At 40.8% G+C, this 16,488-nt stretch overlaps 1 protein-coding gene across 3 annotated transcripts; it reads left to right on the top strand.

The window, feature by feature from the left end:
• The first annotated feature begins 669 nt into the window (after positions 1-669).
• LOC102538320 (partner of Y14 and mago) lies at positions 670-16,113 on the top strand. Of its 3 annotated transcripts, none has more exons than XM_031683424.2 (3): positions 670-958; positions 14,593-14,711; positions 15,162-16,113. In XM_031683424.2, exons 2-3 carry the CDS (start codon positions 14,662-14,664, stop codon positions 15,643-15,645), a joined length of 534 nt encoding a protein of 177 aa, XP_031539284.1. In that variant the 5' UTR covers positions 670-958; positions 14,593-14,661; the 3' UTR covers positions 15,646-16,113. The 3 variants fall into 3 exon arrangements, with proteins under 3 accessions (XP_031539284.1, XP_006218614.1, XP_031539283.1); XM_006218552.3 differs by lacking the exon at positions 670-958 and adding an exon at positions 1,417-1,492 and having other exon boundaries at positions 14,593-14,686; XM_031683423.2 differs by lacking the exon at positions 670-958 and adding an exon at positions 1,476-1,492.
• Positions 16,114-16,488: the final 375 nt, after the last annotated feature.

The raw sequence follows: 16,488 nt of genomic DNA, 5'->3' as shown, positions 1-16,488 counted from the left end.
AATCAGTTTTTAAATGAGTCTTTTTGAGCTCTTGTGAGTTGAGCCTTTGGTGGAATTCAGAAAGGTGGAGTATGGGAGGACAAGCTGTGACCCCAGAAAGTTTCTGAAGCTTCATATCAAAGCTTTAGGAAGTTCCTAGTCAGCCATTGCTCTGTTTTGTTTGGTTTGGTTGTTGTTGTTTTTGTTTATTTGTTTTATAAATGGGACATACAGCCTAGTGTTGGAGGTGGTCCCTAAGCGGTTCCGTTGGATATTAATCTCAGCCAAAGTTGGGGGTTTGGAGGAAGGTAGAAGGGTTGATAAGGAAAAAGCAACATCGGGGGAGAGGGTGGGCAGACACCTGAGGAGAGAAACATGCAGCTGGCCCCTCCTAGGCTGTAGGGGAAACGAGTTTAGCAGGACTTAGCCCAGAAGGAAAAAGAGCTGCTGAAAAGAGCGGGGGAGGGAGAACATTTTGGGTTCGTCTAAAGAATAGGGAGGCACGGGGCAGGGCAGGGCTGCAAAGGGAGTGACCGACCGTACGGCTCGGATTTTTGGCGTGTTGCCCTGCTTTCGATCCCCAGCGCCCAGACACTCGGACAAGGTTAATTAGAATACTAACTGGGTCCGCCCAGAAGCCTTCAACTTGCCCTCTGACCCCGGGGCCAAACCCGAGGAGGCTCCCGGGGTCGAAGGCCAGAACAAACTTGGGCAGTCATCACTTCGCCGCTGAGTCCTGGGGCCGCCCGAGGGGCAGGGCTAGCCCAGGGCTGCCCGCCCAGCCCGGCGCGGCCCGGCCCGGCCCGACGCCTCCTCAGCCATAGAAGCCGCCAGCAACCCTGAGGCTCAGGGACCGGTGACCAGCCGGCAGCGCTTTCTGCCCCTGCACGCCCCTCTCGCGGGTCTCTGTCCGGAGGTCGAGCTGAGCGGCCAAGGGCAATCGGCAAGCGATTTCGACCTCCCCACCTTCTAAGAGAGGGTCAGTTGGTCTTGCGTTCGCCCCTAACATTGGTGCGCCCCAGTGCGTTCCCGGAGTTGGCCTGCCCCGCCCCATGTCCCCAAGTTGCTCTGGGACCTGGGTTCAGGCCAGGGTCTAAATATTCTTTTCCTCATCTGTTAGCGACTCCCCCTTTCTGGGTGCAGACGGGCCTTGCCCCCTTTTCTCCCGCAGGTCCTAGACGGACGAAGAATGCCTGTGAGGAAGAGGGGCTGTGCCTCGGCACTTCTCTCGGCGCCCAGAGAACTGCTATACACGCAGCAGGACCTCAATAATGTTATAAGTGGCATTATCTAGCCCACGGCACTTATTTTATTAAAGCCTTCAGCTTCTACTCCCTCCTTCTCCACCTCGGTCCATAAAATGGTGTACTCTCCCTTTAAGACTAAAATGGTGGCCCGCCACGGTCAGGACTCCACTTCCGGTGGGGAGGGGGGCGGGACCCCAGCCCGCTCACGCCGGAAGTGGTTTGCGTTTTCAAGATGGCGACTCCCTATGTAACTGACGAGACCGGCGGTGAGTGCGGGAGACCCGGAGCCGCTTCTCCCCGGGCTCTCGGGGCAGGGGTTCGGACTTGGAAAGGGGTCTGTGCCCCGCCCATCCCAGGGCCCATCCTTTGCCCCGCCCTCCGGACCGCCTTCCCCATTCATTCTCTCCTACGGGGTGTCACCTGCGCCCCCTTCTGGTCTCGAGTTTGGGGGTCTCCGCTTCCGGTCACCCAAACCCTGGGGTTCTTCAATGCTGGTCCTTGCTCCAGGACCCTCACTGGCCCTTAACTTTTCTCCAGCAGTTGGAGCTCCCATATCTCTTTTGGGTTCTTCAGCCTTGGGGACCCCTCCACCCTCAGTTCCCTCCAAATCCTGCTCTCCCCCCTTCCCCTCCCCCATCTCTTAGTATGCCTGCTTTCTGCCCTACCCCAGCCCCGTTTTAATTCTTTTTCTCGAAGCTGTATCTGTTGGAGACCTCCTCGTTGCTACATAGTGCTTTTTCCACTATCTTCCTCATCTTCATTGTTGGATCACTGAGGTCTAGAGGTATGAAGGGAAGAGGAACCTAATACAACTTTCAGCTTGAGTTTTCTCCTTGATGGCACCAGCCTTCTGTCCCTTCTCTGGTGTTGGTGATAGGAATTGAGAGATCTCAGGTGCAAGAAGGCAAATAGGAAGGTGTCTAGTGGCCTCTCAAGCTCTCTGACAAGCTGGTAGAATCTACTATTACTTCTGGCTAGAGAAGAGTTTCCAGCCTGGCTGCTTGAGATGCTGAACTGTCTGCTGTGTGTGTGAGAATTATGTGTTGAAAATTGAGAATCAAGATTTTCATTTTGGCTTTCCCATTATAATTTCATCTTAAAAAAAATGGGCATAGTAATATCTACCCACTGATGATAAATAAGATAGTAATATATGAAAGCAACTTATAAAAATGCTGTGCAAGGCAAGATGTTACTGTTTTTTGTAGCCCTCATTGTGTATGTATATCCTGTAGAAGTGACAGTGTGTATGTGCATGTGTGTGCTTGCACGCGTGCTTTGGTACATGCAGACTGTTCTAAAATGTGTCGTTTTGCTTTGCTGTTTTCCATGTTATTACCTCTCAACCCACCTCTCCTATGGTATCTATGACAACCCAAGTCTTTGATACTTCTCTGCAACCTCACATTTCAAAGTGGTACCACCTCTTCCTCTGCTGTCTACATAGTAGGTCCTTCTTCAACCAGCTCCCTGTAATGTGTGCTTTGAAAATATTACTCATTGTCCAGTACACTTCTCCTTATTCTGTTTTCTTTAAACTGATTTAATGAAAGTCCAGATATCACATCTCACCCTACCCTCCTACCAAGAAGCATCTTCTGTTTTCTATGACAATGTGGAAGAGGAGGAATCACACTGCTATTTTGCTTTCCCTTACTACTTCCAGATCATCGATCCACCACTGTCACTCTCATCCTCGTGGAAGATGCTGCCATGCAATTATAGCATTTTCTCTAAAACCTCAAGGGCCATCATTTACTGCCCACAAGGACCCAGATGTATCCGATCATATTTTTTTCTCCATTCTGTTTCTCAGTGTCTCCACTCATTCTCAGTGTCTCCAGCATGTTCGGAATACTCTTATTTTATAGTTCCTCAGCATGAGACCATTGACTTTCCTTTGAGGTTTGAAACCAGCTACACATAAAAATCACTACAATCTGGACCTACCTACTACATAGGACCTCACCTATGACACTGCTTCCGCCTTTAGGCCCTCTCCATCTCTCACTTTAACCTCCTTACCCAATCACCATTTTTACTACATCACACTCACAGAATCAGATTTTGTCCTCCTTAGGTTCTCTGGTCCTTTACCTTTCTCATTTCATTGAGTCTTCCGTTTCTTTCATGACTAATTTTGAGGCCCCCATCTAGACCTCTGTAACCAGTCATTTGATGCTGTCCTCATTGTTTTCTTCCTTCATTTTGATTTTCTATACTAAGCAAGCACTTCTGTTATCTTGAATCATACCCATCAACTGTTTTCTTGGCTTCTGCTTCTAGGCCACAGCAGGTGGGTAGAGAAAAGACACAGTTGCACATTCAATACAATGTAACTTAATGTTAACTTCTGCCAACATCACAGCTTCTGTCCAATTCTTCCTTCTTGGTTTGCTTGCATTCTACCATGGTTATTTTCCCTACCTTTCTCAGCTCTCTGTAACCTTCCATTTTAAATCTCCTTCTTGTGGCAAATGACCTCACTTTTTATTTCACTGAGAAATCAAGATCTGTCATTTCTCTTTCTTTCCTGTTCATAGCCTGATTTCTTGAATATCAGGTCCACACATACTATTTCCATTTCCTTACTGCTTATTTGTTTCTTAACTCTTTACAATGGTTTATTTCTAGCACCAGCCTCTCTCTTGAGTTGCCAGTTCCCTTTTCTGATTGTTTGGTGACTAGCTTTCATTCTTAGATGTACTGTCACACCTTAAATCCAGTCTGACCAAAATCAGTATCAGTTTTTCCTTCCTTGTTTCTGTTAAAGGCAGTACTGTTCTAGCTAAACCAAGATCAACTTTTTGCATCATTTCTCTCTCTCTTTTTAAAAATTTTATATAGACTTTATTTTTTAGGACAGATTTAGATTTGTAGAAAAATTGAGAAAATGATATAATTCCCATATACCTTATATTCAGCTTCCCCTGTTATTAACATGTTAACATTAGTATGGTGTCATTATTGCAGTTGATGAACCAGTATTGATACCTTGTTATAAACTAAGGTTCATACATTTTTCAGATTTCCTTTTTTGAGGGGTAATTTTAGGTTTATTTATTTGTTTATTTTTAGAGGTCCTGGGGATTGAACCCAGGCCCTTGTGTATGCTAAGCATGTGCTTTACCACTTGAGCTATATCCCTACCAGATTCCTTTATTTTTTACCTAGTTTTTTTTTTTCCTGTTTCAGTATCCCATTCAGTATAGCATATTACATTTAGTTCTCATGTCTCCTTTACTCCTGTTGGCTGTGACAGTTTCTCAGACTTTCCTTGTTTTTGATGGTCTTGACAGTTTTGAGGAGTATTGGTAAGGTATTTTTGTTGGCTGCCCCTCTGCTGGAATTTGATGTTTTTCTCATGATTATAGTGGAGTTGTGTACTTTTTAGAGGACAACCTTAGAAGTAAAGTAACATTTTCATCATATCATACAGGGATACATAGTTCATATCATACAGGGGTACACAGTATCACAATGATTTTTTTACTCTTGATATTTAGCATGCTCTTCCTGCTGAGGTAGCTTTAAGGTTTCTCCACTATAAAGTTACTTTTTTCCTCTCTCCTTTCCATTTTGTACTCTTTAGAAGAAAAACACTATTCACAGCCCACACTTGAAGAGTAGGGAGTTATGCTCTCTTCCTTAAGGATGGAGTATTTATTTATACACATCATTTGGAATTCTGCACAGGAGGTTTGTCTCTTCTTCCTCATTTATTTATTCAATCACTTATTTATATCAGTTTGAACTTTGGGTTATTATATTTATTTTATTGCTCAAACATTCCAGCTTTGGACATTGGGAGCTCTTTAGTTGGCCCCATGACCCTTTGACATACTGCCATCAGTGTAGGGTTTTTTTTGTTTTTTGTTTTTCCTCTTTTTTTTTTTTTTTGAAAGCTCTTTCTTATTTTCTGGCCCTAGAAGATGCTCCAGCCTCATCTTGCATATTTCCTGTCCCAGTCTTAGAATGAGCCATTTCTCCAAGGAGGCTTTGTTCCCTTTATTGAAGAGTGATACAGGAAACCAAGATCAGAGCACTAGGTGTTTTTGTTCCTAGTAACAAAATTAACTGGGGTGTTGTTTTTGCATTGTCTTTTACTCCCTCCTCACCGGCCCCTGTTGTCAAAACATCATTCTTCTGTTCCTACTGCTGTTACCCTTATTCCATCTTCAATACTTGTTAGCTATGTGGCCTTAGGAATTTTAAGCCTAGGGAATCCAAGCCTTAGTTTTCTCATCAATAAATAGGAATAATAACTCCTACAATATAGGATTATTGTGAGAATTAAAATTTAAGTGATATAATGTACACGTCTAGCACATAGAAAGTGCCCAAAAAATGGTTCTGTAATTATTATTGTTATGTAAAGATTATTGTGTGGATTAGAAGAGGTTATATATGTAAAGTATCAGGCATAATACTTTGGTTATTCTAAGTGTTGGATAAAATTTTAGTTTCCTTTATCCTGCAGATATTGCTGTGACAACAAATAGTTGTCCTACCTCTGTCACTCTCTCTAGTCCTGTTCATTTGACACACCGTTACCAGATTACTGCTCCTTAAGTACAAACTTAATTGTGTAATTTTTGTTCAATATAATTCATTCAGAGTCCTCTGTTAAATTGGGCATATACTGGGGGGAGGCTTTCAGTGGTAGAGTGCATGCTTAGCATGCACAAGGTCTGGGTTCAATCCCCAGGACCTCTATTTAAATTAAAAATTTTTAAAAAAATGTAAATAAACCTAATTACCTCTTCCCCAAAACAAAAGCTAAAAAAAATTTATTAAAAAATTGGCATAGATCCTTCTGATCTTTATTTTTCTGTGCATTTTAAAATCAGACAGTATATACATTTTTATGTGTTGCCTTTTCATAGCAACACATAAAATGTTTCTCTTTGTTATTAAAAACTCTTTGTAAACATCTTTTGAAATACTGGCAGAGTGTTTTATTGTTTGGGCATGCACCTTCTCTTACCAATTTTCTGTTATTGGACTTCTAGACTGTTCCCAGAATTTTTGTTATAAGAACTCTATGAATATTTTTGTGCGTAAATTTTTGTCTGCATTTAGGGTTATTTTCTTAGGATAGATTTTCCAGAAGTAGAATTACTGGATTGGAGGGTACAAACTTTTATTTATTTTTAATTAATTAAAAAATTAATTCCTACTGATTGTAGAAAACTTGGAAAATATTTTCATAACTAGTGTATTATATAAGTCACATGTGTGTTTGGTAATTCCAGAACCCAAAGATAACTACATTTACATTCCCTTTTAGTTTTATGTGTACACACACACACACACACACATATGTATATGTATATATACATACATACATAGCATATCTATTTAACATAATTGTGATCGTACCGAATGGCTGTACTTCCCAAAATATGATCCTTGGAACACTTAGAAGTTCTGTGAGATGGGGTATAAAATAAAAGTCTAAAAAATAAAATAATATAAAAATAAGATTCCGGTAGTCAAATAAATTTGGGAAACACAGTGGTGAACTACATTTACATCTTAATACTCACATGAATAAGAACATAGCTTATTTTAAGTCTTACTGATAAAAAACAGAATCTTTTTTTTTTTTAAATGTTTAACCCAGAATTTCCCAACCTTATTTAACAGTTCTTTTGGGCATTCCTTGCTAATATCTTATGGAAGTAGTATTTTATCTAACAAAACCTTTGGGAAATGCTGCTATATGAGAGGACCACCTCACTCTCTTAGTACTAGTTAGTTGTTAGTAGTTAGCTTAGCATTGGTTTATGTAGCCAGATTGCTTTCTAAAGGGTTTTACCACTGACAATGATTGTTTTAATTTGTATTTCCTTTGATTATTAGTGAAGTTGAACTTCTTGGTATCTTTTTCATTTATAACACAATACACAATAATCATGTAAAAAGCAGTGCCTTTGAAACCCACAGCCTCATTTCGAATTCTGCTGCAGTTTACTGACATTGTAACTTCAGGCAGGTTATTAAATTTCTCATCATCTGGAATAAGTCTTCATGGAGTTGTGAGAATGAAATAAGATCATGTATATAAACACCGTCCTTGGCATGAAGCAAAGCACTCAGTAAAGGTGCTGTTATCTTTTTGGAATTGACTGTCAAATTTACATACGGACAATTTGCTCTTTCATTCAAGATACTCCTCTCTAATATGAGCACAAACCACTTTCCAATACAGTATCATTACATCTCTGCCTAAACCTTCCAGGGAAACTGGGTTGTACAGTATAAAGCAGGTGGAACAGCAGTATGCTGATATGTAAGCTTCAGCATCAGAACAGTTCAGATCGCAGCTATATGCTACCCTTGTGATCTTGGACATAATCTTTACTTCTTGAGGACTCTGCCTCAGCGGCTGTGGGTGATAGTAATCTATGCATTATCTTGATTCAGTGAGGTGGTGGATGTAAAGTTCCTGGTGTAATGGAGCTTCTTATGTTCTTTCCTGATTGTTCTTAACATACTGTGAGTTTTAGCCTGCCATGATTTTGCTTATTGTTATTCCTCTTAGAATGCCCTTTCCCTTCCTTTCTCTGCCTACAGAAGTATCAGCCATTCCTTTATTGTTGATATCATTACTAGTACTACCTAGTCTTTAAGATTAAGTCCCTGAGATTTTCCTAATTTCCTGTCACCTTCTGCCATCAAACAGTCTGTGGTTATTTATTCTCTTGAAATCTCTTATTAGTATGTATCAGTGTCTCTTAGGGATACCTAAGACATTTATATTTTTGTGTGATTCTTTGCCTAACTTGCTCCTACTTCTCCTGACCTAAACTGTAAATTTCTTGAAAGTGGGGACCATTTTACTGATCTTGATAATCCCCATAGAATGTAGAGTATTTTTCTCATGGGAGGCTTTCAGTAAATGTTTATTACATTTAATTAATTTGTAGTCTGGCTTCTAACCACTCTACTTTTCTGAAGCTAAAGTCTTGTACATAATTAGAGATTTCCAAATTGCCAAAATGAATAACCTTTTTTGACTCAGTTCTCCTTTTTCTTAATCTCTTTGCAGTGTTTTCTTTTTAAACATTTTTTTTATTGAGTTATAGTCATTTTACAATGTTGTGTCAAATTCCAGTGTACAGCACAAGTTTTCAGTTATACATGAACATATGTATATTCATTGTCACATTTTTTTTTCATTGTGAGCTACCACAATCTTTACAGTATCTATACAGGTAATCACCTGCCCTTACTTCAGATCCTTTTGGTCTCCATGGCATAGCACTGTCCTGGTCCTTCTTTTCTAGGATCATTTCCTGGTGTTGCTGACACCTTTTCCTTGAGGAAGATGACCATGACCATTTTGGAGGGTCATGCCTCCAAGATGGATCTTCTCTTTTTATATTTTCTCTATGTTAGAAACCATGTCTAAGTCTTATCATTGTTGGCCCCGAGATCATCCTCAGGCTCAGATCTGTGACCCAGATCTCTTTTCTTAACTTTGAAGCAGGTTCCAGGGATTCAGTACACCTTTTATCAGTCACTTCTCCCTAATCCTTTGGAGTCCTCCCAAGACTTGCTGTGTTGTCTCTTCTCTGTCTTCCTGCCAGCCCTGAAAACAAAGCCCTTTTCAGTTTAAGGAAACAGATTGAGGATTACAAAACAGCAGATGTGAGGAATAACAAAGTTTATGAAGTTCTTATAGTAGCAGTCTCTAACCTCTCGGTTCTACCTCTCAAAGATGCTACCTGAGGGGGAGGGTATAGCTCAGTGGTAGAGTGCCTGCTTAGCATGCATGAGGTCCTGGGTTCAGTCCCCAGTACTGCCATGCAAATAAATAAATAAATAAACAAACCGAATTACCTCCCTGTCTCAAAAAAAAAAAAAAAAAAAGATGCCACCTGAAAATCCCAATATTCTGCCCATAGTTTTTATTTCTAGGGTTATAAATCGGCACACTCCCCCCTTCTTTTTGACTTTACCTTTGAATACCATCAAGGCCAGAGAATGGAACCAAGATAACATAAAATGGGTGCTCCTTTGTGATGATGGGCTGTTTGTATCACTGAGGACTTCTAGTTAGGATGGCCATTCAAGAAGCTTCTGTCCTAGCTTTTCTCTAATTTCATCTGTAATAGTCTTAAGGCTTCAGTTATCATCTCTGTGCAGTTACGCTTCTAGCATTGTCCCTTTCTCCTTAATCCCACGTAAAAACACTGCCTGTCTAGATTGAATTAGTTATTTTCACAAAGTTGTCTTGTCCTTTGGACTTTCTTTGTATCGGTGGTTTTTATTCTCCTCCAAATTGTCCACATTCAAGAGTGATATTGTAGTTAGTTTGTTGACTTGTGTTTATTTCTTACTTATTTTTCTTCTTCCTCATTAGAATGCATGCTCCAAGAAGGCAAGACCCTTGCTTGTTTTATTTATTCATTGTATCCCTAGCTTCTGTTACAGTGCCTGGCTCAACAACAAGTACTCAATAAACATTTAAAATACATGTGTGAATAGATGTTATTACCATATGCCCTATTTACCCACATGGTATGTTGTGGAAAAATAAGAGAAAACACGTGACAAGCACCAGATTAAATCCACTGTAGCAATTTCAATGATTTCCTCTCTCATTCAAATCTTGGCAGTTGTCAGATCCCGTTTACTTAATTCTTCATAATGAATTTCTCTTTCATTTTCTTTTCGATACCCATAGAGACCATTTCAATTAAGTCTTCTCACATGGCAGCGATTGCTTTCATTTTTTTTCTACCTTTGTGTTACACTTTCAGGTTAATCTTAGTAAAGCAAAGCTTTGAGCAGAGTCTGTACTCCCTTAATGGCCTTTAACATTCTCCCACATTCTGAAGCTTGAGTCCAAACTCAAGAGGAGATTGGATACCTTTCATAGTCTTACTAATTTACCTCTAGTCTCTTTTCCCATTACATACACCTTTTGCCCAAAATATACTGGAGATTTGCTCTTCCCTAATATGATACTTAATTTTATTTATTTATTAATTTGAATAATTACAGTCTTCTAGGGGCCAAGACCTTTGCTTCAAAGATCAAAGTCCCTGCTCTCAAGCAAGCAATTACATTAAACATTAGATCATGAGAAAAGGCCAAAACAGGTGCTGTGGGTGTACACAGGGCAACTTCTAAACTGGTTTGGTGTGGGGAGGTTAGGAAAGACTTCACTGAGGAGTTTACACTTGAACTGGACATTTAAAGACCAATAGGAATTAAGATAAGAATCAAGAAAAGTCTACTGCAAGCCAAAGGAAGCAAAGAGCAAAAAGGCATAGAGAGTAAAGACACAGTCAGTTGTAATTTGTGAATATTTCAGTGGCTGAAGCAGAGGGGTGAGTGACTGGGTGCTGAGAGGCTGGAGACTAACAAGAGCTGGGTCACAAGACCTTTGTGTATGGTTCCATCCTCCATGTAAATTCCCTAAGGGCAAGAGGAATCCTGGAAGAATTTTAAGTAGGGGCGTGACTAGTCTGATTTGTCCCTTTGTTTATATTCTTCTATAAGCCTGAAAAACTTCCCTTTTTCCTCTTTCCTCATTAACCACACCCTCACCTCCACCTGTCTAAATCCCGTTCATCTTCCAAAAATCACAAAGATGCTCTGTCTTCTGTAAAATCTTTATAGGTCACCTGGTCAAAAGTACTTTCACTCTCCTTGGTGTACCCATTCTCCAAGCCACTTTGGTTTGAAACAAAATGAGATTTTAAAAAACCCACAATATGACATTAATGGAAAATTTTAAAAGGAAAAATTATAATCCAGTCACCCAACATAACTTCATATTGCTCATTCTTTTCTAAACTTTCAAATATAATATTTAAGAGTTGAAATCATGGTGTTTATATACTTTTATTTTGTTTTATATTCCACTGTATCACATTAATGATTTTTTAAAAAATTTACTGTTTTTAGTTTTAATGGCTGTTTTGTTAACCATTCCTGTATAACTGGATGTGAAGTTTGTTTTTATTTTTTAGCTATTTATAGATAATAGCATAATTTTCACATGATTACTCCCTTTCTTCTTTTTTCTGTTTTTGTTTTTTTTTTCCCTGTTAGAACTATTTACTTATGCTAAATTCTCAAGATCAGAATTACTGAAACAAAGTGTGTTGAATTGTCTTTGACTTCAACCTCCTTACCCCTCCCCAAGTCAGGGAATTACCGAGGGCTGTTGATTCTTTGATAATGTATCTGGCATCATTCTCTTCCTTTCCATTCTCACTGTTTCAGGCAGTTCTGCCTCATGCCAGGATTATTGCAGTCTTTTTTTCCTAACTGATTTCCCTAGTCTCCAGTGTTTTCTCTTAACAATTCATCTTTTCATCATGCCAGAGTAATTGCCCTAAAATACTGCTTTGGATAAAAGATTCATTCATTTGACAAATATTTTTTGAATGCATGCCATGTTCCAGATATTCAGCTCCTTAACTGACATTTCAAGGTCTGAACATTCTCTCATTTACTTAACACCAGCCTGACTCAGCCGGACTGGTCTAGTCACCCTTTCCGGAACATGCCATCTACCTTCCCATGTCTGAAATTTTGCTTTAGAGTAAGATTCTGTTTAGAGTCTCATTCCGCTTCCCTTTTCATTTACTTTAGTTTGATTCTTTCTTTGGAGCCCACCTCTAGTCTCAGTCCTCCCTCCACGGAGCCTTGAGTTTTTAACTCTTGTCTCGAAACGGTCACAGCTAAGCGAACAGTATCCTCAGTGGGCCCTCTTTTGTTCACCTGATAAATTCCAAATTCCTTGGCTTTGTTTTTAAGGCTTTCTAAGATCTTTAAATTTTTAAATTTTCAACCTCACTTTGTGTTATTCCCCAATATGGACTGTCCGGTTCACCTGGACTCCTCTGCTTTCTGCTCTCTGCATATTCCAGGCTGCCTCACAGCCACATCTTTCTTGGCTCATGTTTGTTTTCTCCCATCCCCCCTACCTGTCAAATCTTACCCATTTTCTTTAACATTTTTTTTTTTAGTTTTAATTTATTAATGATATTTGTATTTTGAGAAAAACTCAATTCGTGTAACCATGTATAATCCATGTGGGAGGCTCTTGACTTGACTTTTAAGTTTTTAAATCTTTCTTTTTTTCCCCCCTTTTTTGTTTTTTTACAAAAGTGATACTCAAAGGAAGAACAAGAGTCACACAAGATATATACATATATATATGTATTATTAGGAGTTAATGGTTTCTACCACCTCTTCTTCTAGGTTATCCCTCTTAAGGTAGCCAGCATAGTCTTGTTATGTCTTTCCACGCCTTTCTCTTTGCCCCTGTACACAGACTGTATGGACCTCTAAGTGCTGCTCTTGCCCCAAGAATGGGAGTATCCTCTACCCCAGTGTTTCTCAGAATGTCCAGGACCCTTGGGGAGTCCCTAAAACCCTTTCAGGAGGTCTGCAAGCATAACTCTTTTGATAATATACTGAGATGCTATTTGCCTCTTTTGCTGGGTTGACATTGGCACTAAGGGTGCAAAAGCAATGATGGGGGAAACTCCTGGCCCCTTAACAGTAATCAAGGTGATGGCACCAACTGTACTAGTCATTGTGTTCTTCACTGACACACTGCAGTAAACAATGCCAGTTTCACTTAAGAATGTCCTTGTGACATTATTAATTTAATTATACCCTGGCCCCTTAATGTACATCTTTTAATTTATTTATTATTTTTCCCAGCTTTATTGAGATATGATTGACATATATAACATTGTGTAAGTTTAAGGTGTACAGTGTGATGATTTGATACACATATATATTGTGAAAGGTTTACCACAATAAGGTTAGTTAACACATCCTTTACCTCACATAATTACCATTTCATTGCTTTATGGTGAGAACGTTAAAGCTCTACTCTCTGCGGCAATTTGCAAATATACAATGCAGTTCTGCTGACTATAGTTACCATGCTGTATCTTAGACCCCCTCAGAACTTATTCATCTCATAACTGAAAGTTACACAGCTTTCTGGTGTTCTCTGTGAATTAAGTAGGACGTAAGCATGAAGCACTGCTGCACACTGAAGTGCGGTGGTGTCTCAAAGAAAAGCACTGGTGCAGTTGTCCGAGCTGCAAGCTAAACAAGCTTCCGTTTCATGGAACCCCATTTTTACTTGAAAGAACCACTGACAAACCATGGTAATTCAGACCTCAGTATCTGGTAGCATTTTCCTGAAAATGAGTGAGCCTGTCATTTCAAGGAAAACAGTTGACAGTGTTTGTTGCCAGTGATAAAATTCAAACCTTCAAGAGGAAATTGGAATTTTGGAAAACTTGTATCTGCCACTGTGAGCATGGCAGTTTCCTAGTAAAGACTTTTCTGATGAGATTTACGAATATAAAACGATTGTTTTTTATATTGCGTAGTGAAATGCATAATATTACAAAATAAGAGTGTGTGGGGGATCCTGACGTTAAAAACTTTGAGGATCTATACTCATATGATCCCAAAGTATATCATGAAGACCATTCAAGATCAGTGCATTTGTATCTAACACTGTTTTTCATAACAGCGTGGTGTTCCATCGTATGGATGACCCACATCTATGTAGTCGTTCATCTGCTGATAGCCATTCAAGTTGCTTTCAGCTTTTCGCTAATTTAAATAATGCAGAAACATTATTAATGCAAACATCATTTACATACAGCCTTGTGTGCTAGTGCTTTTGTATCTACAGTATGGATTCCTGAAAGTTGACCTCTTTTTCACCATTCACCTTAATAAAACTTTTCCTTCTCTACAATTTCTCTGGTCATTTTTCCTTCCCATGATTCTTGTTTTTGCCCTTTTTAGCCTCCTATTCATTTGCTGTCTTTTGATGTCCCCATGCTATTGTCTTGTGTTTTTTAAACTTCCCTCCATGCCTGTCCTGTCTTGCCAACTAGATTATAAAATTAGAAATTCCCTGAGGGCAGGGATGGTGTATTATGCAGTGTATAGGCACGCAATAGATAATGATGAGAGATTAATTAAGGGTTGATTGATGTGAGAAAAGGTTGCTTTAATGGTTGCTTTTAGTGGAAGGATGGGTGCTGGGGGAAGCTGTGTGCTCTGATGCATTCTTTCATCCTGGGAGTCACACTTACACCAAATTAACGATGTTGAGTTATGTTACTAATGTATGCAACTTTAATTTTGTTTAACATTCTCTGCCAAAATAAACTTCCTCTATAACTTAAAATGTGTATATATACATATATAATAGTTTATGATGTACAGTTAATTCCACAAGCATGACTATAATATAATCGATTTTGAAATTAAAAAATTTTAAAAATTATTTAAAATCTATTTGAAAAATCTATTGAAAATTAGAAAGAGTAACTCCAACGCAATTCTGTTATTTCAGGCAAGTACATCGCCTCCACTCAGCGACCGGACGGGACCTGGCGAAAGCAGCGGAGGGTGAAAGAAGGCTATGTGCCCCAGGAGGAGGTCCCAGTGTGCGTGGTCAGGCGTGAGGAGGGGGTACTTAATGGCGTCCCTGCCGCAAGAAAGAAAATGCGTGCCTATGAGTTCAAGGAGGAGTTTTCTGATCCCAGGATCCTCCGAAGTGGAAGGGGGGGGCAGCTATCAGAGAAGGGAGAGGAGGAAGCTAGGATTTAGGGATGAGTGAGGGATGAGTAACCAAGTGACCAGACCTGTTCCTATGGCCTCTGTTCAGCAGAACCTGTAAATAGCGTTCAGAGATCAGAGCTTCAGGACCGGGGGATCCTACAACCTGCACAGCAGAGGAAAGCTGGGGAGGGGTCATAGGGAGAAGAAGGAAGCAGGAAAGAAAGGGGTGAAATAATTTATACTGTTAAGAAAAGGGCTCGAAAAAAAAGGGTGGAGGGCTTGATTTAAAAAAGAAAAAAAGAAAGAAATAAAGGGGGGGACTTGGAAAAGTCCGTGATTCTTTGACACTCTTCCCCGCAGGTATGAGAACAAGTATGTGAAGTTTTTCAAGAGTAAACCAGAACTGCCCCCCGGGCTGAGCCCCGAGGCCACTGCTCCCGTCACCCCATCCAGGCCTGAAGGCGGTGAACCAGGCCTCTCCAAGACAGCCAAACGCAACCTGAAGCGGAAGGAGAAGAGGCGGCAGCAGCAGGAGAAGGGGGAGGCGGAGGCCTTGAGCCGGACTCTCGAGAAGGTGTCCCTGGGCGAGAGCGCCCAGGTGCCCAGCGCTCCACAGGCCTCCCGGGCAGCCCCCACTGCCGCCCCGGACCAGCCCGACCCAGCCGCCGCCACCGAGAAGGCCAAGAAGATAAAGAACCTAAAGAAGAAGCTTCGGCAGGTGGAGGAGCTGCAGCAGCGGATCCAGGCTGGGGAAATCAGCCAGCCCAGCAAAGAGCAGCTGGAGAAGCTGGCGAGGAGGAGGGCGCTGGAGGAGGAGCTAGAGGACTTGGAGCTGGGCCTGTGAGGCCCCCGGGGAACAGGGAACGGACTGCAGAACAAACCGCGGGGCTCTCCGGGGTCCTGGGGAACGTGGGCAGCGGCAGTCAGGAGGGGTGTCCCCTACTGGCTCGCTTCCACCTCTCATGGCCCACCTCTGTCCTCCAGAGCCTAGCCTCTCCTTCATTCCTTCCCTTTTCTTCCCAACTCCTATTTTTTTGGACTTTTCTCCCTCCCATTCCCAGTGTTCAAAATCTCCGTGACTACCCCAGGAGGTACCTTTGCTGCTGATTTGGATGTCTTGTTTAAAAGAAAATTGGGTGGGTGGGAGTCTCTTGGAGAACTGAGGTCAAGGGTTGGGGGGGAGTACGCCCAAGTCTTGGAGTCTTGGTTCCTGTTCACAGTGTTTATGGGTTATTTCCCCCTCCATCCCTCACCTCTTTTTTTTTTTTTCTTTTTTTAAAAAAAAGAACAGAATAAACTCAAGTAGACAACATGTCTTGCTTTGCCTCTTTTGTCAGCTTCTAGGTGTTTTATCCCCATCAGTTTGGTGCAGGAAGGTAAGTGTTGGGAGTAATATTGCTTTTAATTATTAAAAATGATGTGTATTACCAAATTAGTACTGACTTCTGTACGTGTTTGCCCAGACTTCAGTGAACAGAAATTAGTGTTATAATAAAGTGAAACAACAAATTAAATTGGACGTTAATTTACATGTGTCATCATTATCGTGCTGCATAGCAACGGGGCCTTGGTATCTCCCTTGCTGTTTATTTATGAAGATCATCGACCTACTTCACAGCTTCACTGGCGCAACTCAACTCTTGAAATTTTACCTTCTCACATGCCCCCCAACCCCGAGACGGCATTG

The sequence above is a fragment of the Vicugna pacos genome, chromosome 12, assembly GCF_048564905.1.
Source record: "Vicugna pacos chromosome 12, VicPac4, whole genome shotgun sequence".
In the NCBI taxonomy this organism is placed as follows: domain Eukaryota; kingdom Metazoa; phylum Chordata; class Mammalia; order Artiodactyla; family Camelidae; genus Vicugna; species Vicugna pacos.
Note: the sequence above shows the minus strand (reverse complement) of the source record. Positions and strands in the feature narration are given on the sequence as shown.